This window comes from Molothrus ater, chromosome 21 (genome assembly GCF_012460135.2).
Source record: "Molothrus ater isolate BHLD 08-10-18 breed brown headed cowbird chromosome 21, BPBGC_Mater_1.1, whole genome shotgun sequence".
In the NCBI taxonomy this organism is placed as follows: domain Eukaryota; kingdom Metazoa; phylum Chordata; class Aves; order Passeriformes; family Icteridae; genus Molothrus; species Molothrus ater.
In genome coordinates this window covers 11,111,544-11,137,044 of record NC_050498.2, presented here as the reverse complement: position 1 = coordinate 11,137,044, position 25,501 = coordinate 11,111,544, and the positions used below count along the sequence as shown (strand labels likewise).

General features: G+C 58.4%; 1 protein-coding gene across 1 annotated transcript in view; it reads right to left on the bottom strand.

Moving 5' to 3' along the window:
- RAP1GAP2 (RAP1 GTPase activating protein 2) overlaps positions 1-22,684 on the bottom strand; it is a 53,246-nt gene extending 30,562 nt beyond the window's left edge. The window contains 3 exon segments of the mRNA XM_054517027.1: positions 8,547-8,582; positions 20,348-20,464; positions 22,594-22,684. Coding sequence (XP_054373002.1) covers positions 8,547-8,582; positions 20,348-20,464; positions 22,594-22,643 — 203 coding nt within the window. The 5' untranslated portion in view covers positions 22,644-22,684.
- Positions 22,685-25,501: the final 2,817 nt, after the last annotated feature.

The following is a 25,501-nucleotide window of genomic DNA, read 5'->3' as shown; positions in this document are numbered from 1 at the left end:
CAGCTCTTGCATGCAGGCAGTGAGAGACAGAGCACAGTGAGCCCATCTCCCCAAAATGGTGTGAGACGGGTGTGACACGCCACAGCCACCCCGACACCACGTCAGTTCTGAGAGATTGGATCATGTGCCAAGGCATGGGGCAGCCCCAGCTCCCACCCCACACGCTGGCAAGGCCCCCCAGCACAGCAGTGCCCCAGCCCTGATGGTCCCTGTGCCCCAGCACTGTGGCTCCTGTACAGAAGAGCAGAGCTGAAGGGCAAGGAAGGAGAAATTTACCTGCTGAGCTCAAGGAGGAGCACACAGGGGTGGGCTGGCCCTGTCCAGAGCCCATCCCTGTGACAAGTGCACTCCAGCATCGACCTTCTGCCTGGGCTGTGGCCAAGCAGGGCCCAGGAGTGTCCATTTCCCCAGCACAATTTCCAGCCCTCCCAAGCAAAAAGAAAGAGTTGTCAAAGAGTGGTCAAAGGCACAAAGAGTGGTCAAAGCCACAACAAAAGAACAAACACAAAAGAACTCTCACTGCAGAAAGCAGCTGAGGCCAGGTGGGTCTTGCCACCTCCCCTGGGCAGAGGGGATGCTGAGGAGCACAGCTAAGGAAGGTGCTGGGAGCAGCCCCTGCCTGTGCCCCCCAGACCGCCCCTGCTCAAGGGCACAAAGCCTCCAGAGCAGGCCAGTGAAGGCTCCTGGCTGCAGGTGTGCAGGGGACACCGAGCACTGTGCGTGACAGACACACTCAGCCAGACCAGCTCCAGAGGGGTAAGACCTGAGCCGTAGCCAAGAACTTTAAGAAAGCCACCGAAGAGCAGTGACCCGAGAGCAATCAGTGACAGCAGCCTGGAATACTGACCATGCCATCAACACATCAATGCACGAGTGGGTGGTTTTCCAAGACTCATTTATCAAGGAACAAAGAAAGCTGTGGGTACAAGGAGTCTCTTATACACCTCTCCCATCCATTGTGTGCCATTGGCTATGAACCAAACCCTATTTTGTAATTGAGACAGCCCAAGTGAGTCACCTTTGGGTTCTTCCTGCCCAGCAGCCTGGCTGTGTGGTGGCAATTGGGGGCAGCATCAGCCACAGCACAGCTGACACAGAATGAGGTAGTCATGGCCATGACAGCAGCACAATTACATGGAAATTGTATTCCTGATAATTTGGGGTATTTCTCCCTGTGAACACAGGCCTCCTGAAAAGATGAGCTCCAAGATTTCAGCATCCAATTAAATTAGATCAAATCAGCAGAGGAAATTAGTCTTTACAGCATTTGCAGATCCTCTGAATTTTACTAGTAAATCAGTGAGCTAAATGTCAGCATTGATCATTAACATCACTAATAAAGCCAGATTTGGAGGCACAGCCACTAACATGTGCCACTCACCCAACGCTTCCAGCACCCCCAGCACCCTGCTCAGCCCCGGCCCTTCCTGTGCAGAGCAAAGACCATCCCTGGAGCCTTTATGCCAACCAGTCACCACTGGAATCCTGCTGGGAAGCTCAGGATTAGCCCAAACTTTAGCCTCAATGGAGCAGTGCCCTTCCCGAGGGTGCTGCAAGGGATGTGGGAGGAGGAGGTGGGCAGGGAGGGGGGCATGGGGGGTCCCAGTGCCACAGGGGGCGGCAGCAGCAGCACCTGGGCCCCAGCCACTATTCCAGAGATGACACCATCTCAATTACCCGCCTCCCTCACACACCTTGTTTGATGTGAAAGCATTAAAAGACATATAATTTGCGGAGCTAAAACACAGGTATTATCTCTGACACATCCATACTACAGGGAACGTTCTGAAGTCAATCACATCCAGGGGTTTCTGTTGCTGTACAGATTTTTCATTGCCTCTTGCACCAAATAAGAAAAGATGGAAAATGAAGCAGTTTTTAGCTGCAGACCCATCATCTTCCTCTTCAAATCACCTCACACAGTGCGATCTTATCAATGATCGGGAACAGGAGACCCAGATCAGCTTGTCAGGGCTTTAGAAAGTGGACTCTGCATTCCAAACTGGAAAGGATTAACACTCTGTTGTTGTAGCAGAAAGAGCTGTCATGGTCCCTGGTGTGACACCAGTAACATTTGAGAGGAACGAGACAGGACAGTGCCTGAAAGGACTGACCTTTGAGACTTCACAGAGACCCAGAATATAGCTCTGACCTATTCAAGTACCTGTCAAGCCTCTACATTTCTCTTCTGGGTGGGAGCCAGAGATAAGCCATGTTTCCACGACGGGCTTTGGAAGATGTGAGTTCCTTGGGTATGGTACGGGTCACGGAGAGCACCACAAGCCCCACTGGAACTGCAACAGGCGAGATGGAGAGGGCCATTCCAGAGCAGGAGCGTGGCACGGGAGTGCCGCTGGGTGCCGTGGCCGCCCATCCCTGCCAGGCCTGGCTGGAGCCAGGCCCTGCCAACTGGCAGGAAAAGCGACAGCCGGCGGGAGCGTACAGTAATTAACAAAATTATCATCAGGAACAAACCACAGGCTTTGGCAGAATGCCTGCACTGCCACGCCGGCACTGCCTACCCTGCTCTGGGCTCCTTGGCCCGGCAGACGTGGGGCTGCTCACGGTCCCCAAATCTCAACCACCTTGTCCAGGGCCGAGGGGAGGCCAGGGGGAGCATGGCCGGGCTGAGGGGAGACCAGGGGGAGCATGGCCAGGCCCGAGGGGAGGCCAGGGGGAGCATGGCCGGGCTGAGGGGAGGCCAGGGGGAGCATGGCCGGGCTGAGGGAGGCCAGGGGGAGCATGGCCGGGCTGAGGGAGGCCAGGGGGAGCATGGCCAGGCCGAGGGGAGGCCAGGGGGAGCATGGCCAGGCTGAGGGGAGGCCAGGGGAGCTATGGCCAGGGCAAAGGGGAGGCCGGGGGAGCATGGCCAGGCCGAGGGGAGGCCAGGGGGAGCATGGCCAGGCTGAGGGGAGGCCAGTGGGAGCATGGCCGGGCTGAGGGGAGGGTAGTGGGAGCATGGCCAGGGCCGAGGGGAGGCCAGTGGAAGCATGGCCGGGCTGAGGGGAGGCCAGGGGGAGCATGGCCAGGCCGAGGGGAGGCCAGGGGGAGCATGGCCGGGCTGAGGGGAGGCCAGGGGGAGCATGGCCGGGCTGAGGGGAGGGTAGTGGGAGCATGGCCAGGCCGAGGGGAGGCCAGTGGAGCATGGCCAGGCCGAGGGGAGGCCAGGGGGAGCATGGCCAGGCCGAGGGGAGGCCCGCAGCCACCCAAGTGGGGCAAGAGCCCCTGCAGACCCTGCCTGGGTGACCTCAGTGACTCTGCAGACAGGGAGTGAACCAGAGCAGATGGGGCTCAGCCACCACCAGCCATCATGGCTCCCTCCACCCATCAGGACAATATTTGCTCTCTGAAGGTGGCTGCTCTCCCAGCAACCGCCCTCCGGCTGCAAACAGCTCCCAGCCTGACAGGCTATAAATATGGCAGGAGGAAAAACCAGCACACTTTATTAGTTCTGAGACAGAGCTAAAAATAGACCCATGTGGGGCTGCTCAGTCCTCTGGGCAGATGTAATTGTGGATAATCTAGCTTTAAATATGGGAAGGCTGTCTGACAGCAACAACAACATTTCAGCATATGGACGGGGCGGCACTTGCGCCGCTGCGCCACCTCCAACGTCACCGCCTGATCCCAGCCCACCTCTCTGCTCCCTGCCTGGGCTTTCTGCAGGAACAAACCCTCACATAAACCCAATATCTACACCAGGCCACTAGGAGGAAAGCATAGAGTCAAGTACCAAGGGAGAGCATCAGTGGAGCTGTGCCAGTACCCATTCCCCCGGCCTGAAATTTTATATAGCTAAGGCTTACCAGATTAAATGGCTGAACCACTGCGAGTCCTCAGAGCTGACAGCACCTTCCTCCTCCTGTGAAAGCTTCCTCTGTCCCAGGCGGGCTGTGAAATGTGCTGGGAGGATGCTGTGTGGGTGCAGGGTTGGGTGTGGGCAGGCAGCCAGGGCGATAACTGCCCTTCCACGAAGAGGGAAGCGCTCCCGCCTGCCTGCCAGAGATAGCAGGGAGACGTTGGGACTGGCTGGATTTTGTAAATCTCCCACCAGTCCTCGGGCTGCCGGGAAGGACAGACCATGGCCCTGCCACATCCTGGCAGGCAACTCAAGCAGATGATGGTGAGCAGGGCTGGTGGCAGCTCCCAGCCATGGCAGCAGCAGAGGCCTGTCACCATCCCTGGGCACACACCTGCAGTTCCCTGGCACTGCAAGGCGCTTCATCGCAGCAGGAACCCAGCCACAGACCTGCTGCCAACACAAGGACTCATTTTGCCTGGCATGCCATGCCCAGCCATGGCTCTCCTGCACTCTGCTGGGTGCACAGCTAACACCCACCCAGCACTGACCCATGGAGACACACAGCCCAGCCTCATTCTGCCCTCCAGCTCAGCACTGGCTTCAACTGAGTTTAAAGTTTTCTGCAAGTCCAGAGCCTTCCTTGCACCCTGGCCCTGCACGCCCAGTCCTTCCCCAGGCACTGGCAGGAGGGGGGCACTGCCAGGCTCCTGAACTGGGGTAGCCATGCCGGGCAGGCTGCTGGGGGGCATTGCTGGGGTTGGCACTGGGCTGGCTCCACGCCCATCAGCAATGGAGAGGAGCAGTTCCACAGACACGGAGATGGGAAACCTCCCTGTGTGCTGCAGCTGGCTGCTTGCAGTAGTTCTGACACCATTTCCTTTGCATGCGCTTCTCCGGCTAAATATAATTGCAAAACATACATTTACATGCAATTATCCATTTATGAAGTGCTAATAAGTCAAAGGAATTTACTTAGATGCAATCTGCTCGCCAGACCTTGTCCTCACAAGACCTAAGATCAAACCTTCAAGATCAGTGCAATAGTCACCAGCTCCAAGATGCTAAATCATTCCCACATCTTCCCATTAACTCAGCTCCAGCCCATCAAATATTAAAGAGCCTCAAGCCTGGACACAGCTCTTTTTACGAAGGTCGAGTAAATCTTTCATCTCTTCCCACCTTCATCCTCCTGCTGCCATCAGCAGAGGAGCATCACATGCTCTTTCATGTGAGTTCTGACTGCACACACACTGGCTCCCAGTAATTGCTGTGCATGGCTCCTCCATTCCCCAGAGACATGATTATTTTGGTGCTATTTTTGCTTTGTAAGGCTAAAAGAAGAGGTGACTCTGCCTGAAGGGGGGGGGTGTTTAACTGATCTTTTTGTTTAATGCTCTGTGGTTTCTCAGTACATCCTATCAATACCAGTGAGCAAATAGCCAGAGCACAAGGGCTGAGGAGCTGTCAGCAGGGGAAGGGCTGGTGACCCCCCACGGGACACCACCCTGCCACTGTTCCACAGAGGAGGAGGAAGGGCCCCACGAGTCCCCATCCCACTTTTCCACCTCCAGCATCCCCAGTCCAAGGATTTTACAGGGCCAAGGGGGCTCGAGGGTCTCTGCCTGCTTTCTTGGGGACTCCTGCACTTGCTGGGCTGCTGTGAGAGGCAAGCAAACCCACCTGGCTGGCTCACCTGGCCAGAACTGCTCTTTGACATGCAAAGATCCTTTGCAGGCTGATGTTTTCCTCCAGGGTGACCTTCCCACCAGGGAAGCAGCTTAGCTGCCATCTGGCTCAGGTCTTCCCTTCCTGGCAGCACAACCTGACCTCAAACACCCCACGTTTGACCAGGACTGCATGGAGCTGTGCTCCCAGGAGAGCCAAGGGGACCCCAGGAGCCTGGAGACACTTCCAGCTCCCTACAGAGACTTCATGTGACACAAGAAAACACCAACACCAAGCCAAGGCTGGGGAGCTGCTTCTGGACACAGCTCCCCTTCTGCCAGCCCAGGGGATTCAGCAGCTCCAAGTGCTTTCCCCTGAAGTGGGTAAGGAATAACAAAATGTAACAGAAAAGTTGGGATCACAATGGAATTCGTCCAAACCAAACCCAGGGTCTGCAAATGCCAAATCCCATTTACTGCCCAAGTGTCTCAGTCTCCATGCCACAGCCCCAGTCCCAGCAGCTCTCAACAGCCGCAGCACCCGAGCACAGCAGCACCAGTGCCTGCCGCCACCCCTGGGGACGTGCACCCCCAAAAACACTCAGCAGAGTATCCCCAAGCCTCTCCCAGACCCTCCATCCCCCAGAGACTCCTTCGGGCAGGAGCAGGTCTCAGCCCTCACCCAGAGCTCAGCCTCCTCCTGCAGGACAGGGGCTCCAGAGCCAGGGCTGGCCCGGGGCCGGGGCACTCAACCCCAGCGTGGCCCAGGGCACGGCAGCTCCTGGCTGGGGCTCCCGGGCTCCTGTGCCCGGCAGGCACGGGCGTGGCGCAGCTCCCGGGGGCAGCGCCAGAGCCAGAGCCGGGCTCCAGAGCTCCCCGGGCACTCACAGATCCCAGCTGCGCGGGAATGCCCGAGCCCTCCTGCAGCCCTGGCACCTTTGCCTGTCACCAGCGGGCTCAGCTGGCCCTGCCTGCGCTGCCAGGGCTCCCCCCATCGCCTCTCCCGACGCTGCCCCTCCGCAGCGCCTGCTCCCGCTCTCCGGTCCCTCAGACACATCCGCGGTTACCATAGGAACCAAGGAAACCCGAGCTGAGGGAGAAAACGGAGAGGCGGGCAGAGGGAGAGCTGCTGTGATGCCCCAGTGCCACCTGCGGGGGTGAGTTTACCCTGACTGTGTGCGGGCTCGCCCTGCATCCCTCACCCTCCCGCCCCGGCCAGGTGCCCCGGGGCCGGGCTCGCTGCCTCTGCCGAGCACTGCTGGTGTCTGCACAGCACGAGGCTCCCTGAGCTGCTCCAGGGCGTGCGGAAAGCAGCTCCGGTTTTCGGTAATAACTTATACAGGGAAAGAAAACGTCCAGTGCCTGGTGCCTCTGTGCCGCGGGTTAAACCAGGACACTCCGACAGAGGCTGCGGCAATAACAAGAGGGCGCTAAAAACCCAAAAGTTTGGGTTTATGATGTTTTTATAATTTTAAAAGCTTTTACAAATATGAAACGTGGCTCTGGCGGAGCCCCAATTACAGAACCACTTAATGAAGCAGCCTACCCACAGAGCAGAAGCACCACGGGGCTGTGGGAAGCATTCGCTGCAAACAGCAGTGGATGTCATCAAAAACTCCAAGGAAACTCCCTCCTCTGGCCAGGGCAGGAAAGGCCGAGAGAGAGGGAGAAGCGTGGCGCCAATCCTCGGCCTGCCCAGGCAGGAGCATGGCAGCGTGCCCGCAGCACTGGCACAGCATTCCGGGCTGCCTGGCACGGCGGAGAGAGGGGGGTACAGGGGGGCTCTGCTGCAGCAGCCCTCGAAAAAAATCAGGGCACGGTGTACAGCAGAGTGCAAAGAGCAGCTCAGTCCTTCTCAGCTTCATGGAAAAAGAAAAGTCTGCAGAGAATTCCCTGCACTCCCCAAACTGGCAAGCATTGATTTAAACTTCTCATTGGTTGAGCACAACCTGAGCAGTGAGCGTAGCGCCAGCGATTCTGCTGTGCCATTTACAACGGGCATTGGGCTCGCTCAGGCAGCAGCTCCCCCAGGCTTTCCGGATACTTTTCCATTAATGAATAATTTGCACAATGATTATAGAGGGAAACCGCATGAGCCATCACCCTGTGCATTGCCTGGAGCCCAGGGGAGGCTTGGCCAGAGCATTTCTGCATCAGCACAGGGTGCAGCTGGCAGCACTGGAGCTGCACGTGTGCTCACAAGGGGGAACCCCAACCCGGGGTTCCAGGAATGCAGAATCCAGGAGAGGAGAGGATGCACTACACTGGGAGGGAAGGGATCAGTACCCAGGATGTGCAGCCAGGGGAACAAAGCTGGTGGGAACAGGAGGCAGGTCCCAGACAGCCAGGAGTGCTGGGGGAGCAGAGAGCATCGGTGCCACCACTCCCAGACCTTCTCCACCTTCTCTTCCCCATCAGCCAAGGGCATTCCCCAGCATGGATGGTGACTTCACACGGCTCACTCCATCACAGCACAGGACGTGGCCCAGCAACCACCAGAGCTGCACAACCCACACCACCCACCAGTGTCCAGCAAGTGGCAAATCCATGATGGACCCACCAAGGAACACTGCCAGTCCACAGACTTTCCTGGACCCCAGCAGCATCTCCACCCCCTCCAGAGCAGTGCCCAGAGCCCCTCAGCAGCACAGGAGAGGAGCTGGGTCACCAGCACTCACTGTTCCACTGACACCACCTCTCCAGATGGAAAAACAAAATACAAAAGCTCCACACTTCACTGGATTTCCACCCAGAAGCTCAGTGCCAGCCTGACCTGCTGATTCCCACCCCCGAGGCAGAGCTGGTGCCCTGTGGGTTGCCCCGTGCACCCCTCAGCCCACTGATCTCACAGCACTCGTGTCACCGTGCTTGCTGCAATCTCCCAGTGCCTGATTCACTGCAGGCCTCCAGGAGAACAGACTGTGGGACAGGCACCAACGCGTGTCCTGGAGTGGGCGGACATGGCTGGACTCCACTGCACCAGCTGGAGCCCAGCTCCCAGGAGAGCATCCCCCACACGCCGAGCCAGCCCAGCCCCAGCCCTGCAGGAAATCACGGCGAGGGAAGAGCCAGGTACTCACTTGATCTTCAGGCTGGCCAGCATTGTCTTGTCGATCCTGAGGAGAGAGCAGAGGAGGCTGTTACTGCAGGCACGGGGCTCCAGATGTAGCTGGGGTGGCTGGGTACTGGGGGCTGCTGCCAAACACGACCTCAGCACGTCCTTTGGAGGTGCCAGCGCCCGGCTGACGTGACAAATGCCACAGAGAGATTTCATCAGAAAACAAAATCAACCAAGATTTAACCCAAAATGAAGCCTGGCAGCAAGCAAGAAAAGATCCCCCTAGTTCCTTCCTGGTGCAGAAGTGCTGCCCCCCAGTCTGGAATGCAGCTGGGAAGCAGAGGAGGGCATCGCCTGTGTCCCAGCTCTCTCCAAAGCACAGCTGCCACAAACCGGGTATTTGGAGATAATGGACCTGTGGAGGCCTGACGGGCTGGGAAGATCCCCCCAAGCTCCACACATTGCAACCCAGCCCAGGCAGACAAAACACAGAGCAGCCCCATTGCTCCCAGCCCTAGCTGGCTCATGTGGGACCAGCAGCCCCCGTTGCTTCACGCATTTCCCTGGCTCTGGTAATGAGTGCTCATCTCCTCAGAATCATTGTGCTTACAGTCATATTAATATTAATTAATGCAAATCATAGTAATGTCTCAAAATGCAAAATAATGTCTTTTGGCAGTCACTGAAAATGCTCTGTTATCTGCCACATGGAATCAATTCCACATCTCAAAAAAAGACCAAACAGCAAAATAACACCCCCAACACCCTCTTGTTTTGCACTGTGATCGCAGAGAACACAGCATGGCCACAGAAATACAGCTTCCCCCCACTTGCAGCTCTACCTTGTCCTGTCCAGGCTGGGCCGTGCTGTCAGGAGGGGGCTGCAGGGCTGGCACAGGGGGCTGGGTCCCTGGCACTCTGCGGCACAGGCTGAGCCTGGCAGGCACTCAGGCACAGGTGCCATCCCTTGCCCAGGGTCCCTCACCTGCAGCAGCCCCACCCTCCCAAAACCCCGTGGCCACGGGAGCTCTGTGCCAGGCATTTCCCCAAGCATCAGCTTCCATGCGCTGCTCTGGAGAGCCAGCATGCTGCTGCTCCTAAAAATAGATCTAGGGCACCTGCTATTGTGACTTAATACCTTACAAGCCTGCCCAGACCTTGTTGATCATTAAATCACGTTGAAGATCAGAGCGTGCTGGGGAGCAGAGCTGTTTCCAAGCTCAGTGGCAGAGACAAAGCAGCTGAGGGACAGTGGGTGGCTGGGGCAGCTCCCATGGGACCTGTCCCTGAGTGAGGGCTGCACCAGGGGCTCCATCCGGAGCCACGGCAAGGAAAAAACAGTTGTTGTTGTTTGGCCTCTTAGAGTGAGAAGGGGAGAAAAAGAAACAACAACAACAACAACAACCAAAAAAAAAAAAAAAGCCACAGGAAATAAACTCCCATATTTGGGAAACCGCAGTTGCAGTGTGACTGTGAGAGCCGTTTGTGTGCCCTGCCCTGCCCTGCTCCAAAGGCGGCAAAATGAAACTGCCCACACCCCACAGCGCTGGGGCAGCACCCAGAGCGGCTTTCACACCTTGTGCATCCCTACAGCCGGACTGGGGACACCGCAGCTGTCCCCGGGACGAGCACGCTGCTCCGGGACCTCGCTGGCAGCCGATGCAGCTGCTGGAGACTTTAAAAAACAGCAATTTCCAGCCCAGCAGAGGCTGGAAATAGCGAGTGCGGCCACAGCAGGAGGCGGCTGGGTGTGCCCAGGCACCTCACACGCAGCCCCACAGGAAGGGTGGGTCGGCCGGGACCGTGAGAAGAGGCAGGTGCAGGTACGGGGCTGTGGCAGGTCCCTTCTTGTCCAGGGCACGCCCAGGGAAGGGTCTCCGGCAGCGCGCAGGGATTTCCAGGCGCCGCCTTCCCCGGGGAGAAAAGCACGGAGCCCTCGGGAGCAGCCCCCAGCCCACAGCTCCTGGAGGATGGGGCTGCCCTGCCACTCTCACCGCGCAGGTACTGGCAGGGTGTCTAAAGGAAAGGCCCTGTCCTGTTCCCCCAGCCCCAAGAGCCGCCTCAGCCCCCTCCAGCTGGCACAGCCCGTTTTCTTCATTGACTCTCCAGATCGTGATTTTCTTTCCCTTGCAACTGCCAAAGCACAGCAAGAAAACAATCCAGAGCAGAGCGCAGCTGGCCCTGGGTGCCCTGCCAGGGAGGGCCACGGCTCTGCTGCACAGCAGAAGCTCCTGGGATGCCCCCAGGCCGCCAGGGCCCCGGAGCCGCTGCTCTCAACAGGATCGTGGGACAGAGCTGCCCAAGAGCTGCCATTTGGCCACCCCAAAATGAGCCCGCATATCACAGAACTTATTTGTACAGAGGTCTGTCCAAGTGCTCCCTTTGCCTTTGTAAGTAAAGAACACCCAATCCGGCCGAGGCAGCTCTCTTGCTTCAGCGAGGCTCTGCTCCATCCCAGGGGACCCTGCCAAACCTCGGCGCTCCAGCTGCCCTCCCGCTGCCCTCGCAGTTACTCAGCATTTCCCCAGCCGGTCTCCGGTACCACATTCCCCTCAAAGCCCCGGCGCTGCCACTGTCCAGCCCTGCAGCCCCTGCGGAACCGGGAGGGTGCAGGGCAGCCTTGTGCCCCAAGTACCACCACAGCCACAACACACTTGGAACAGGCATAAAACACCTCGGAGAGGGCAGAGGGAGAACCGTGTCGTTTCCTTAAGCTGTTTCCCTAGGGATGAACGCCTCTCAGAGGGAAGAGACAGGAGCAAACAGTCCCGCCGAGCTCGGGGTGCAGGCAGCAGCCCTGCTGAGGACAGACAAGGAAGGGATGACTCCTGGAGGCGCCAGGAACCTGCCCTGGACCAGGAGGGAGCTTGCTGCACACGCCAAGGTGCCCAAGGTGGCTGCAAGCATCGCTGTCTGTGCGCAGGAGGAGCAGGCAGCGGGAAAGCAGCGAGAGAGGTGCGGGGCCAGCCGCTCCTGCAGGTACCGTGCCCACCGGAGCCCCGGGGCGCTGCCCTCACTCCCATCACCCGCGGAGGGCACGGGCGCCGCTCCAGGGCTGCAGCTGTGCCAGGCTTGCTGCGGGCACGGGGCAGGAAGGTCCGTCCCGACGCCCGCATGCTCGGGCTGGCACTGCCGAGGGAGGGCTGTGCCCGAGGGCAGCGCGCCGGCGATTCCTGCTCCGCCGGGAGGGGAGGGAAGCGCTCACACGGCTCCAGCAGAGCGAGGGAGGCAGACAGGGAGGGAGGGGAAGGCACCCACCAGCCGTAGCCGCCGAAGGAGACGCTGCGCTTCCTCTGGAACATGCTGGGGGCTCGGTGCTGCGGCCACGGGGACAGCGGGGACAGCGGGGACAGCGGGGACAGCGGGCACGGGACAGCGGGCACGGCCGAGTGGAGCTGTGCCGGGCGGGGGGACCCGAGCACGCCCCGTCCGCCGCCCCCAGCGCAGCAGCGCATGCACACGCGCACACAGAAACACCACAAAAAAGTCATTTCCTTTTCTTTTCGTGGCCACAGGCTTTTCGCAACCTGACGCTGCAAATATCGTATTTCTCCTAATGGCAGGACCACCAGCAGCGCCGCACGGGCAGCGGGGCTGAGCCACGGCCACCGTGTCACCCACAAACCCCGTGCCCTGCGGCTGCCCCGGCCAGCGAGGCCCCATCTCGAGGGTCACGGGTGCAGCACGGTGCTCTCTCTGCCTCTTGCTCTCTGTCCCCGAAATGGCAGCGCTGCAGTCACAGCACCAGGCTGGCTCCCTGCCAGGGGAACCTCCACCCACTGCTCAGTGCCCCTCAGGGGACATCCCACCAAAGGCATCAAAACCCCATCCTTCACCTCTCATGGCAAACAGTCCCACCATCCCAGAGCCCAGCAAGGCATCTCCCACTAGCTCCCATGCTGCTGCCTGTGGCACAGGTTTTCCACCCTCTGGTTCCCTGGCAGCTCTGTAAGGCTGAAGTGGCATCTGCAGCCTGACCACCACCCAAACTCCCCTGTCCTTTACCAGCCAGGCTTCAGAAATCCCATAGGAATGGAAATGCTGACATCTAGCTGGGTATGAGCTCCCATCCATCACAAATCCCCAGAAAACAGACGCTGCTCCCTGCACCACGCTTTGGGCATTGTAGGGCACAGCAGAGCTGTGGGGAGGTGAGCCTGGTTGCAGGGGTGGGCATGGTGCCCAGAGGCTGAGTGTGGTGCTCAGGTGTCCTCACACCTTTCACCTCCCCAAACCAGCCAGTGCCCACCTGCACCCGCTCAGAGCTGGGCTACACCGGGGGATCACCACCACAAAGGCCAGAAAAAGCCTCTGGCTGCCAAGGTCCAGCCAGATCACTCACCTCCTACCCCAGTGATCCAGGCCAACGCCTGGTGTGGACTCGCAGCATCCCCTCGCCCTGGCACTCCATGCAGTGCTGGCTCCTGGGTCAGAGGCAGCTCCAGCCCAGCGTTCTCACACAAGCACCCAAAAGCTTTAAATTGAGAAGCACTTGAATTCTATCTCATGTGTGAAAAAAAGGGGTGGGGGGAGAGAGGGTATAGCGAGCTGGAGAGAGAAATCACTCAACTCCAGGGAAAAAACTTGGACTGAAATCCAGCGATTTCAACTCCTACTTTCTGCCCACAGCCTTAAAGGGATGAAACGGTGGAAATTCTTTTAATTTTAGAGCTCTTAAGGACATTATTTAAAAAAATAAATGCTGCAGGCTTTGAAGCCATAATTCAGGTGCTACAAAATATCTGGAGCAGTCATTTGCTTGGAACACGTTTGTTCCTGGCCTGCACGATCTGTGTCAAAGCTCTGCACCAGCAGCAGTGTGACGTTATCCTCTCGCTTCATCTTCCCCCAGGTCATGTCTTCCTTACACTCCTCCCAGTTGATTTCTGCCCAGCTCTACCGAGCTGCTCACAATTAAAATGTCTGAAAACAAAAGCTTTGGGTGTAGCCAGGCTCTGCCACACACTGGAACGAGACCCAGTGCGGCTGCTCCAGCAAGGCCCTGCCTGCAGAGGTGTGGGACACAGGGTGACAGTGGCTGTGGGAAGCACTGACCTTGGCTGGTACCACGCCAGGAACAACTGGGAGAGCCCCAGAGACACGGCCAGTTTTAGACCTGTCCCCTTTTCCCCTTGCAGCACCATCTGCTGCATCTTGTTCTGCTGCTTCGGCCCTGCGGGAGCTCGCGGCCACTGGAGGTGGCACGGACACAGGACGGGTGACAGGGACACACACAGCAGGGCAGGACAGCAGGGGCACCCAGGGCAGGGCAGGACAGCAGGGACACCCACAGCAGGACGGGACAGCAGGGGCACCCAGGGCAGGGCAGGACAGCAGGGGCACCCACGGCAGGGCAGGACAGCAGGGGCACCCACGGCAGGGCAGGGTTACAGGGACATGCACAGCAGGGCAGGACAGCAGGGACACCCAGGGCAGGACGGGACAGGACAGCAGGGACACCCACGGCAGGGCAGGACAGCAGGGACACCCACGGCAGGGCAGGGTTACAGGGACATGCACAGCAGGGCAGGACAGCAGGGACACCCAGGGCAGGACGGGACAGGACAGCAGGGACACCCACGGCAGGGCAGGACAGCAGGGACACCCAGGGCAGGACAGGACAGCAGGGACACCCACGGCAGGGCAGGGTTACAGGGACATGCACAGCAGGGCAGGACAGCAGGGGCACCCAGGGCAGGACGGGACAGCAGGGACACCCACGGCAGGGCAGGGTTACAGGGACATGCACAGCAGGGCAGGACAGCAGGGACACCCACGGCAGGGCAGGACAGGACAGCAGGGACACCCAGGGCAGGACAGGGTGACAGGGACATGCACAGCAGGGCAGGAGCTGGCTCCCCTTTGCCGGGAGCTCACAGCAGGTCATTGTCCCCATTGTCACTCCTGCAGCTCTTCCTCACGTCACCCTAAAGCACAGGGTGACCCCCGTGCCTGCCCCAGGGTTTCAGAGCACGAGAGGGCAGGACCCTGGGTGGCCATAGGGAAGTATCTCCATTTCCTGCTCCAGGAGGGAGTGGGGCAGCCCCTGCACAAGCCCACCTCACCCCGCTCCAGCACCTGGGGATGCCCATGGCTGGCAGTGATAGGAGTGGAGCTCTTCCTGCTCCCCATCCCCACACAACTGGCAGCCCCCCAGGGCCACATCAGCTGCCACAGATCCAGGTGACAAACTGCATTTGAACCAGGCAAAGGTTAAAAACACACCAGGGCCCAGCCTCAGCTGCCCCAGCCTCCCTCGCTCCGGGTCCCACACCACTGCCTGCCCAGCACCACCTCACCCGCAGGGGCGTGCCTCCAGAAATAGTCTCTGCAATGACATTTTCTCACTTCCCCTCTTCCCCCCGAGGTATTTCACACAGGCTCAAAAACAACAAGGAGAAAACCTTCCTACTTTCAGAGCAGGCACAGGCAAATCATAACCGAGCAGCCAAAATTAGGGAACAAAACCCTGGGGGAGGACGACTCCTCAGTACCATCTGCACCAGTCTAAATTAACATCTCCCAGGGGCCTCTGCCAGAACCAGGATCCCATTGCTCCAACCTAACCCGGTGAGCAGCCCCTGCCCACTGGGAGCAGTGCCACACTGCTGGTGACACCTCAGAGCAGGATTGTGCCCTGCAAGGGCAGCATAATTCTTCCCTTTCTTACTGGGATTGCATCATTAGTGCTTTAATATTGCCTGCGGCACTCTGAGGGCATTCAGCTTCCTTTTATGATTCTAAAGAAGGTTGTGGGCACCCAGAAATATTAGATTTTGTCCTGACAGGAAGAACATGCCGTGCACATCATCAGCTTGACCTACAGAGCAAAGGAAAACAGTGTCCAAATTACCTCTGACTCAGTTCATGGAATATTTGAGCACTATTTTCTCCCCTTTATGGTACTGCTGAAGTGAAAAGACAAACTCCACATTTTAAATGCAGCTTCCCACAAACCCCAGCTTTCTCTCAGGGGTGGCTCTTCACTGTTCAAAAGCTTCAGACCAGAAGGACTGGGCGGCTCCTTGGGGCTCTGCAGGGGAGGGGAGGCTGTGTGTCACCCAAGAGGACAGCTTCAGACAAAGGATGGGAAAGCCAGAGCCCTTCCTGAGCCCAGCTCAAGCTGCAAACCACGCTCCAGCTCCTCTTCCACATTCTTGAGAAACCACTGATGGCTCATGGACTCATCCCTACGTCCAAAGTGATCTGACCACTCCTGCTCATTTCTGTGGAAATGGCTGAAAAACAGATCCTGGAGGGAGCCACCATGCAACCTGCAGAGCATCACTGCTCAGGCAGCTGGCACAGAGGATACTTGCACCAGGTATGGCAGCACCAGGAAGCGCCCAGCACAGAGGAGAGGAACCCAGGAAACCAAGAGGTGCTGGCTGACAGCCTGGCCCCCGTGCTGGCCAGGTGCCTGTGACCCCCAAAGCCCCACTGGCCTCTCCCACCATCACATGAACCAGCTCTTTGCTGCAGAGGCACACAGATCATGTCTCATCACAGCCCTGTATGCAGAAACTCATCACATGGGCTCCCAGGCTTATTGAATTCTTCTCAGCCCGCTGAATTTAATGCACAGAGTTGTTTGTTTTCTCAAGGCCACCCATTTCAGAGTCCTGCCTTGATAGCAAGGGCATGAGGAATTCCTCCCTCATGAAAAGGCATGAAAAGGCTCTCTCTAGGAAAAGCCTGTTCAAGCACACAGATTTCTGGGCCTGTTTTCTCCCCCTCTTCCAGCCACCCCCTTCCCATGCCAGCGGAGCCTGAGGGAGGATGCAGAGGGAAGCAGAGGCTCACAGCCCCGTGCATCCGCACAGTGCCTCCCCAGGACCCCGCGGGGAGGCTGCTCTGTGCATCCACACAGTGCCCAGTGGGTGCCTTGCACAGGATGCTCCAGAGGCAGGGCAGCCTCCTGCCCCTGCGTGCTCCTCGGTGGCTGTGGCATCCCTGCTGCAGGCAGAGGAGCAGCTGCCATGCCAGAGCAGGTCCTGGGCGCTGTCACCATGGCTACCTGCACATCCCTGCACGTCAGTGCCCACCGTCTGCAGGAGTGGGAGCCCAGAGCTCGCCTGCCCAGGCGGCACAGGGGCTGCAGGAAGGAGGGTGCATTGGGGCAAACCTCCACAAAATCCTGCTCCCAGTGCCTGGCTGGCTCTGGCAGCTGCGCCAGGAGCTGGAGAGGGTTTGGCCCAATTCACACAGCAATCACAGAGCAGGGGGTGGCTGCAGCCAGTGAAGAAATTGTGGAGAGACAGAAAAAGAACAGCTTAAACTGAAAACCAGGGCTGGGAAAACGTGGGGGTGGGATGAAAGCATGGGAATGAGAGAGACCTGAACATGCTTTGGCTGGAAATTAGGAGGTTTCTCATTTTCAATACAATCAATCTCTGAGACAATTTCCTAATAACGGAAATAAAGGAATCAAAAATTCCCCAACCCCCTCATTGAGACTCAGAACATTTAAGATATTACACAAGGTGGTAAGGTCTAGTGTCCCTGTCCACAGGAGGGGGTTTGGAACTGGATGACCTTTGCAGTCCCTTCAACCTAAACCATTCTGTGATCCTGTGATCCCGCAATGCCCTGAGCAGCAGGGCGCTGGCGTCACTGACCCAGCATGTGTCCTGGCACCTTCCCCTGCCCAGGGCTGCTCCTCTCCTCGCCCCTGCCCTGCGCCCCGGCCTCAGCAGCAGACAGGGAATCTGCGCCTGCCCAGGGCTGAGCTGCACTGGCACAAGGTCAGACCTCAGCAGCCAGGGCTCAGGTCTGAGGCCAAACCCGTGTGTGGACACTCTGAACATTGCAAACAAGCCATGTGGGGCTTGGACTTGAACATTTCCAAATCCTGCTACCTCTTGCCAACATCACCTGTATTTTTCAACCATTTTGAGTGGGCTTTTCAAGAGCCAGGCTGAAACCAAATCACAGTCAAGCAACAGTCCTTCTGGCATCCAGCTTGGAGGCAGATGTTAACTCCAAGCAAGGATTCATCTGCCCCCACAAAACTGCAAAACTGTCTGTGGAGAATGAGCTGGTTTTAGCTCCTGGAAAAAATGTCTCTCCTCCTGTTGCTGCTGAAGTCCTGTTCCTGTTTCCACAGCAGCAGCAGCAGCCACCAGAGCATCAGACCAGGTACACAGCAGGCAGCAGCAGCAGAGGGCCTCTCTGAGCAGCCCTCGGGACCCTGCTACCACTCAGATATGCTTAGGGATGAAGGGAAGGGAGGATGATAAAACAAACAAGCAAAGGAAAAAGGCATTTTTGCTGCTATGGTTATCCTCTCTAGTGGGAGGAACCGGCAGCAGAGGGAGAATGCAGTATCTGTAAAACGTGGTGTGTGCAAGCGCGAGCCGGCTGCCTGCAATCACACCGCGTGGTGGATCTGAATTTAAACTCTTTGGCATGGTTCCAACCTTCAATAAATCCTGCCTTGTGGACAGATATTATGTCCCTTCTGCTTCTAAAACAACAAGCAGTCTCAAACAAAACAGCAGAGCCTAGAGCGTGCAGAAGATGGCACAACCGGTCAGGATCCATCTCAGCCTGCATTCGCCAGGGATGCAAACAACATCTCACACAGCCCTCACAGGCTCTGTGCAGCTCCACACCAGGCGCATCGGTGCTCTGCCTGTGGGAACGAGCAGGATGAAGGGAAACGCTCAGCCTGGTGGGCAGACATTGCACCGCTTTCCTGTCAGGGCTGAGCTGCAGCCCCGCACAGGGGCGGCGGTGCGGGGAATTGCCCCAGCAGACTGGCGTGGGGCACGCAGGGAGGCTCAGACATCGCCTTCTGTGCAAACACCTGGGGCTCCCAGCCAGGAGGTGCCCGGGGGAGGCAGGACAAAGCCCCCCGCACGCCACCGGACCCCACCACCCCGACCCCCGGGGACAGCAGGCAGAGCCCCGCACGGGCTGCTGGAAATCGCCTCCTCGAACGGACAATATCCTAAAAGCGGTGCTGGCAGCCGCTTCACTGCCCTCCCACGCACGGGTCCCGGTCCGTCCCCTGCCCTGAGCCTCCGAGCAGCCCCCGGTTCCCGGCCCCCGGCCCCAGCAGCCGAGAGCCGCGCGGGGCTGCCCCGCCGGAGCCCGTACGTACCGGGGATGGAGCCGCAGCCCCGCGCCGTGCCCGCCGCTCGCCGCCTGCGGATCCCCCGCGGTGGCGGAGCCGGCCCCGCGCGGGGCGGTGCGGGGCGGGACAGAACCGCGCGGGGCGGGGCGCGTTCCCCTCCCGCCGCCGCGGCCCCGGGATCCCGCAGGCTGCGGGGGCAGAGCCTGGTGCCGCCGCCCTGCCCGGCCCTGCCCGAGGGCACTAACACAGCCCCGCCGTGGCTGTGCCTCGCTCCCTTCCCACCGAGCCGCAGCCGCAGCATCCCCGCGCCCGCAGCGCCCCGTGCCCGCACCCTCTCTGCGCCCGCGGCTGCTCCTGCCGAGACAGAGCTTACGCTTGGGCTGCCTTGGGAGACAAACATTTGACTCCCATGAGAGAGACACAGACACCACTCATAATTGGTCGCTGGTGTCCGACAGAGTCTCCAGAGGGCTCCAGGTAACTTCCCAGGGGAAGCTTCCAGGTAACTTTTCCTCTGGGAAATCAAACGAATCCAGGGAAATTAACGCCCTCAGGAAATCAAATGAATCTAGTGAAATTAACCCCAACAGCACTTAACATTAATTATAAATGATGTTACACGCATTTCAGTTGCACGTGCCAAATGAAACATGCACATCAGGCGCGAGGCTAACACAACCTCTGAAAGCAATTTGCAAAAATTAGTTAAAATCAATGAACAGCACAGTCATTCCAGTTTCTGGAAAGCCTCTCCAGCGGCAGGCAGAGGAGTTCCCGTCGCGGGAAGCAGATGGCAGCAGTCAGCGCGTATGCCGTGGCTCCTGCCGGGAACAGCCGGCACCTCCCTCGTGCCCCTGGAAGTCTCTCCCAGGTGTGAATGTCACCTGTCCCAGGTGTGAATGTCACCTCCTTCCAGCCCCTCCGGCTTGCCCTGCATGAAAAGTACCCACAGCCCTTCCTGTCCTGGGAAATCCAAGTCTTTTGGGCACCTCCTTCCTCTCCAGCCACCCTCCCACTGCTGTTCTCATCCATGCAATTCCAGGCAGATAAATACCTCAGGGCTTTAAGGGCTCTTGGAGCAAAACTGCTGCTAAAACAGAGAGGGAAGAGCTTTTAGTGCCACAGCCACTCAGGGACTCAGCATGTTCCAGAGCTCTTTGCAGGCCAGAGAGCAGATGCTGCTCTGTGTGCGTCTGGAGGCCCGTGAGGCTTTTATGTTAATGGTGTTTTATCATCAAACACGGGGTGGGAACTGACAGCAATGCATATGCATCAGCAGGGAGAGCCACAGCATGTGCCTGGGATGTGGCTCCCGAGGGGAGAGTTTAAGCACCGACCAAAATCAGGGGATCAGAACAGATATTTTCCAATGATCACTGATGGCTGGGGGAAACACAGCCCCTGGTACCATCTGTTTTTATGTAAACCTCAAGTGCTGCCCACATAAAGCAGATCCTCAACCAAAACCATGGGGACGATTACAAGAAGAGTTTGGGCAGGCAGGTGATAATTTGTCCTTTCCACTGCTTTAAACCAAACAGCTCTTATGTGGTGTTTGCAGCTCCTGGTGCAACCACTGTGCCTGGCACTTGATTTCAAAGCAAAGCCCAAGATGCTCATGTGTCACAGGGCTCCCAGAGAGGCTCAGAAGGCCCGTGTCAAAACCACAAGGGCTTGTGAAAGAGCAGCAGCAGGGTGTGCCCGCGCTCCCCACAGTGCCCACCCTGCACCCGCCGCCCCCTCACCTGCTGGGGGAGCCCAGGTCTGCCCTGCTGACGATGCGGTGCTGCTGGGGCGAGTAGAGCCACTGGAAAGCCGTCAGCGTCCTCTCCTCGATGCGAAAGCGGCCCTCTCGCACGTACCTAAAAATAAACCCAGGGAGACTGAAATATTCATCAGCCCTGGATTGCAGGAGGGAGCGCAGCACGCGGGAGCGGCTGGCTCCGCACCACCACCTTCCCCAGGGGCAGCAGAAAATCCCTTTACAGCCCCTCATCTGCCTGATCCCTGTGCCAGCCCCACCCTCACTGCCCCCAGCCCACGCCCCCACGGCCGTGTCTGGGACAGGGCATCCCCTGAGACTGACCCCAGGGAGGGGTCCCTGCACCCCCTTGGGTACCTGTGGGGCTGCTGCCAGCTGCAACCCCTGTGCAGCCCCAGGGGACAGAGCCCCAGCCCACCCAGGGCCCTCAGACCAGGGTCCCCCCTGACTGCCTTGTGCATGAAAGCAAAGCACAAACATTCCCACAGCAGCACAGGACATTCCCCTGTACAGGCCCAGGGGACAGAGGCACAGCACACCCTGCTCAGCACCATCGTGTTGGGGTACAGCCTGCCCCAGCACACACCCACCCCCAGGCCAGCCCCAAGCCCAGGCTGTCCCTGGCTCCAAGGCCTTTCTAGCATCACTTCAAATGCCAGGCCAGATGCTGAGGCTTATCCAGTGACAGTTGAGTGGATTGATGGTTATGAATTTGATTAGAAGAGTATAGGTTCCCTGTTAAGTGAGCAAAATTCTGATAACTGCAGTCATTTCCATCTTTTGGAACAAAATCCTGCTGCCTGCTTCCATGCCAGCAGCCAGCTGCACTTCATACACACTCCTCTGAACGTGAAATTTCATCAGCAAGTAATTAATAAGTTAAAGCCCCTGTAGTACTGATTGGAGACACATGCACACACAGCTGCAGCAGCCATGAACCTCAGCCAGAGCTGCAGAGAGCTCCTGTCCCTTCCTCTGCACATGGATGCTCCAGGAGGTTCATTCCCAACGTTAACCCCAGGGATGTGCCCACATGGATGGGGCTGAGGGGAGGTTCCAGTGTGCCAGGAGCTCCCCAGGTGCTGCTGCTGGGCTCTGTGACCTGCCTGAGCCCACCCAGCCCAGCCCTGCGGGTGCTGTGGAGCTGGGGCAGTGACAGTGCAGAAACTGTGACCAAACTGCAGCTGAAGGAAACCCAAAGGCTCCCTGAGCACCCCCAGCACAGAGTGACCTGCCCATTTTCTAGTTAAAAGCAACCAAGCACGGTGCAATGCCAGTGCTCCCTGCAGCTCTGGGCTATGATAACCGTGCACAGAGCAGGGGCAGGGAAGCCAGGGTGTCCCTTGGGAAGTGAGGGTGAGGCAGTGGGGACGCAGAACCGCCGGGCCAGCAGCTGCTGTCACAGTTTGTTCAAGTGTGTGAGAGGAAAAAACTGTCCTTGGCTGCAAGGAAGTTGGGAAAAGGAGGGAGAGAGGAAAAGAAAAAGCCTCAGTGATTCCCAGTCTTCCCTGGTTTGAGGGGCTCCCACCCACAGCTGGGCACCCAGCACCAGCCTGGCCCGGCTCTGCTCCCGCCCAGGGACCGGCCCGGCCCGGCGCTCCCATCAGCATCCCCAGCCACAGCCTGGCATCCCCAGCAGCCGCCCAGCCACAGCCTGGCATCGCCGCAGCGCCCTGCTCAAAAGTCACAAGCTTCGGACGTCACGAACTGCACAATTGAACATAAAAGAACACAGACAAAGCTTGTTCTCAATGTCAGCCCGTCCCGGCTGCTGCGGGCACAGACAGTGCCCTGTTCCGAGCCCCGTCCCCGCACGCCAGAGACCGGAGCAGCCTCAGCAGCCACGCGAGTCCCGGGCACTCCCCCGGAACGAGGAGCCCTGGGCATCCCGGCACGCTGCCGCCCCCACGCTTCCTGCTCAGCGGCCAGGACCCTTTCCCAAGTGCACAAAGTCTTCGGGATCCCCCTCCCAGCACGAACCTGCCCCCTCCCTGCACTCCCTGTGTCCCCCCGGATGGAGCAGGAGCCCGCCGGGACCCCCGCTCGGAGCGCCCCGCACGTCCAGACCCAGGGCGAGGTCCCGTGTCCCCCAGCCCGGGTTCTCCCCCTCTCCCGGGCTGGGAGCATCCCCACGCCAAAGCCCAGAGCCCTCGCAAGCGGAGCCCCTCCGCTCTCCAGCTCGGCTCCCGCTGGCCGAGGGAGCCGGGAGCCCCGGCCCGCCGCACTCACCAGCGCACCAGCTCCCAGCGCCGCTCCCCCGCCGCCTTGCCCGAGGCCATCCCGGGGGTCCCGCCGGGCGGGGGGAGCCCGCAGACCCCGCTCGGAGCCGGCGGCTGCTCCTCAGCGGCGGCCCCGGGGCTGGGGCGGCTGCGCCGGTTCCTGCGCCCGTTCCTGCGCTCCCGCCCCCTCCGGCGCCCGCGGGACCGGGGGGGGCCTGGCCCCGGGCAGGTGCGGGGGGGCCGCACCGCTGGCCCCGTTATGTAAAGCGTTATGCAACGTCCCCACCGGGGCGGCCCCGAGGGGGGCACAACGCCCCCGATACCTCCCTGCGGACCCCGGAGTCTCGCACCGACCAGCTGGACCCCATCCAGGGCTCCAGGGAGATGAACGTTTGCCAGCCTCTTAAACACTCAGAGCAAGTCGGGCTGAGCATCCCAAAGTGCCTCGGAACAGCCACGGGGGAAAGCAACCCCAGGACGGGGCCCCGGCATCCCGGTCCTCCCCGAGCCCCCCACTCGCCAATCCCGCACAGGTGCGCGGGCCGGGCGGGGGCCTCACCTGCCCAGCCGGGGCTGGAGCCGCCCTGGTCCTGTCACGGTCCTTGCTCGCTGTAAGAGCACCCACCCGGCAGAGCCGGCAGGACTGTTCTCCCATAAATTCAGAGTAAAACCTGCCCGAGCCGGAGCTTCCCTCCCAGAGCCCCTGGGCGCTGCGGGGGGCTCGGGAAGCAAAGCACACGTGCAGTCGGGTGTTACTGCAAGCAGCTTTAAACCACACGGAAAGCTGTTTCCCAAAAGTGGTGTTCTGGCCCTAAATCCTCACTTTTCTGATCTTTAAGAACTCAATTTCACAGCTCAGCAAACTCAGGTGCTGCATCCACAAGCCAACATCTTCATTTAAAGCAAGTGGTGTTCATTACTCAAGTAAATTCCTGTTATTGGTAATTCTGAAGTCCTGCTGTTGTTGGGTGCAAAAACACATCTGAAGGGCATTGATGCTTCCCCACAGCTGAGGAGCAGAGGTTGCTTAGCCATGCTAGCTGAGGAGGCTGTGCCTTGCCTGGGCCACAGAAAGGGAGCTCAGATTCTCCCAGATCTGGGCAGTGGCCTGCCCTCCACAGGGGCTCTCATCTCCTGCAAGTCATGGGCTGAAGGCTGGACAGAACCACCTGCCCAGAGAGAACATGCCCAGGGGGCAGCTGGCAGAGGGGATCCCCCACGGGAGCCCAGCCTTGGCCCTCCTGTGTGTACCAGGAAACGGCTGGCACCCCACATCTGATGCTTCACCATAACAATTTTTAAAGACCTGGGAGATTTAAAAATAAAAGCAACCTTCATTTAAAAAAAAGTTTTTAAACAATGAGAAAAATTAAAAATTGGATTGTTCACATATATATGCATTAATACAGAGGAACAAATTGCATTGCTCAGCTCAGGCAAATATCCTTACAAGAAGATATTTTCCAATCCCTGTGGAAATGTTAAGCTAATGTTAAATTTATTAAAATCTTCCAGCTTTTAGCCTTTAGACTTTAAGGAGCTTCTTATTAGGTTCTTCAAAGCAATTAGAAGGCACACACACACTACATTTCAATTAGATTGAAAAATAATATCTGAGGCAAAGTTAAACTCATTTATAAATTAAATAGAAAAATCCCCCTAATAATTGACTCGGGGGTGGCAGGGGAAAGCTCTGGTCTCAAAGCACTCCCGTGGCCAGGCTGGAAGGGCACAGGGTTCAGGCTCACTCCAGTGCACGTGGGATGCAGCTCCCACTGGGAATCAGCTGTTTGTTCCAGGAACCAGTCACCACTGAAGGGACCCGGGCTGACCCAGCACAGGCCCTTGGCCACGTCCAGACCTGCGGGCAGAGGCTCCATCCCTCAGCTCCTCTGGCAGCCCCAGGAAGGAGGGATGGTGGCAGAAGCAGCCCCAGGTGCTGCCCGGGGCCTGTCCCTGCCAGCTGACTGTGGCACGGAGCGAGACTTGGGGCCCTCTGAGGACAGGAGGAGGCCGTGGTGCCCAGCACCCCTTCCCCCTGCAGGGCAGCACGGCCCTGGCCCTGCCCAGCCCCGGGTGCCCGGTGTCCAGCACGGCCACAGCGGGAGCACAGCCTGGGACAGCCCGAGCCAGGGGCACGGGCACACAAACACACACAGACACACACAAACACACACGCGTGTACACACACACATGTACACACACACAGACACACACAAACACACACACATGTACACACACTCATACACACACACACAAACACACACAGACACACACAAACACACACACATGTACACACACATGTACACACACACAGACACACACAAACACACACACATGTACACACACACACAAACACACACACAAACACACACACGTGTACACACACACAGACACACACAAACACACACACATGTACACACACACATGTACACACACACAAACACACACACGTGTACACACGCACATGTACACACACACAGACACACACAAACACACACAGACACACACAAACACACACACATGTACACACACAAACACACACACGTGTACACACGCACATGTACACACACAGACACACACAAACACACACAGACACACACAAACACACACACATGTACACACACTCATACACACACACACAAACACACACAGACACACACAAACACACACACGTGTACACACACACATGTACACACACACAGACACAAACACACACACATGTACACACACTCATACACACACACACAAACACACACAGACACACACAAACACACACACACACATGTACACACACACACATGCACACACACACAAACATACATGTATGCACACACACACATGCACACACACACACACACATGCAAGCACACACGTACGCACACACAAACACACCTACACACTCATACACATGCACA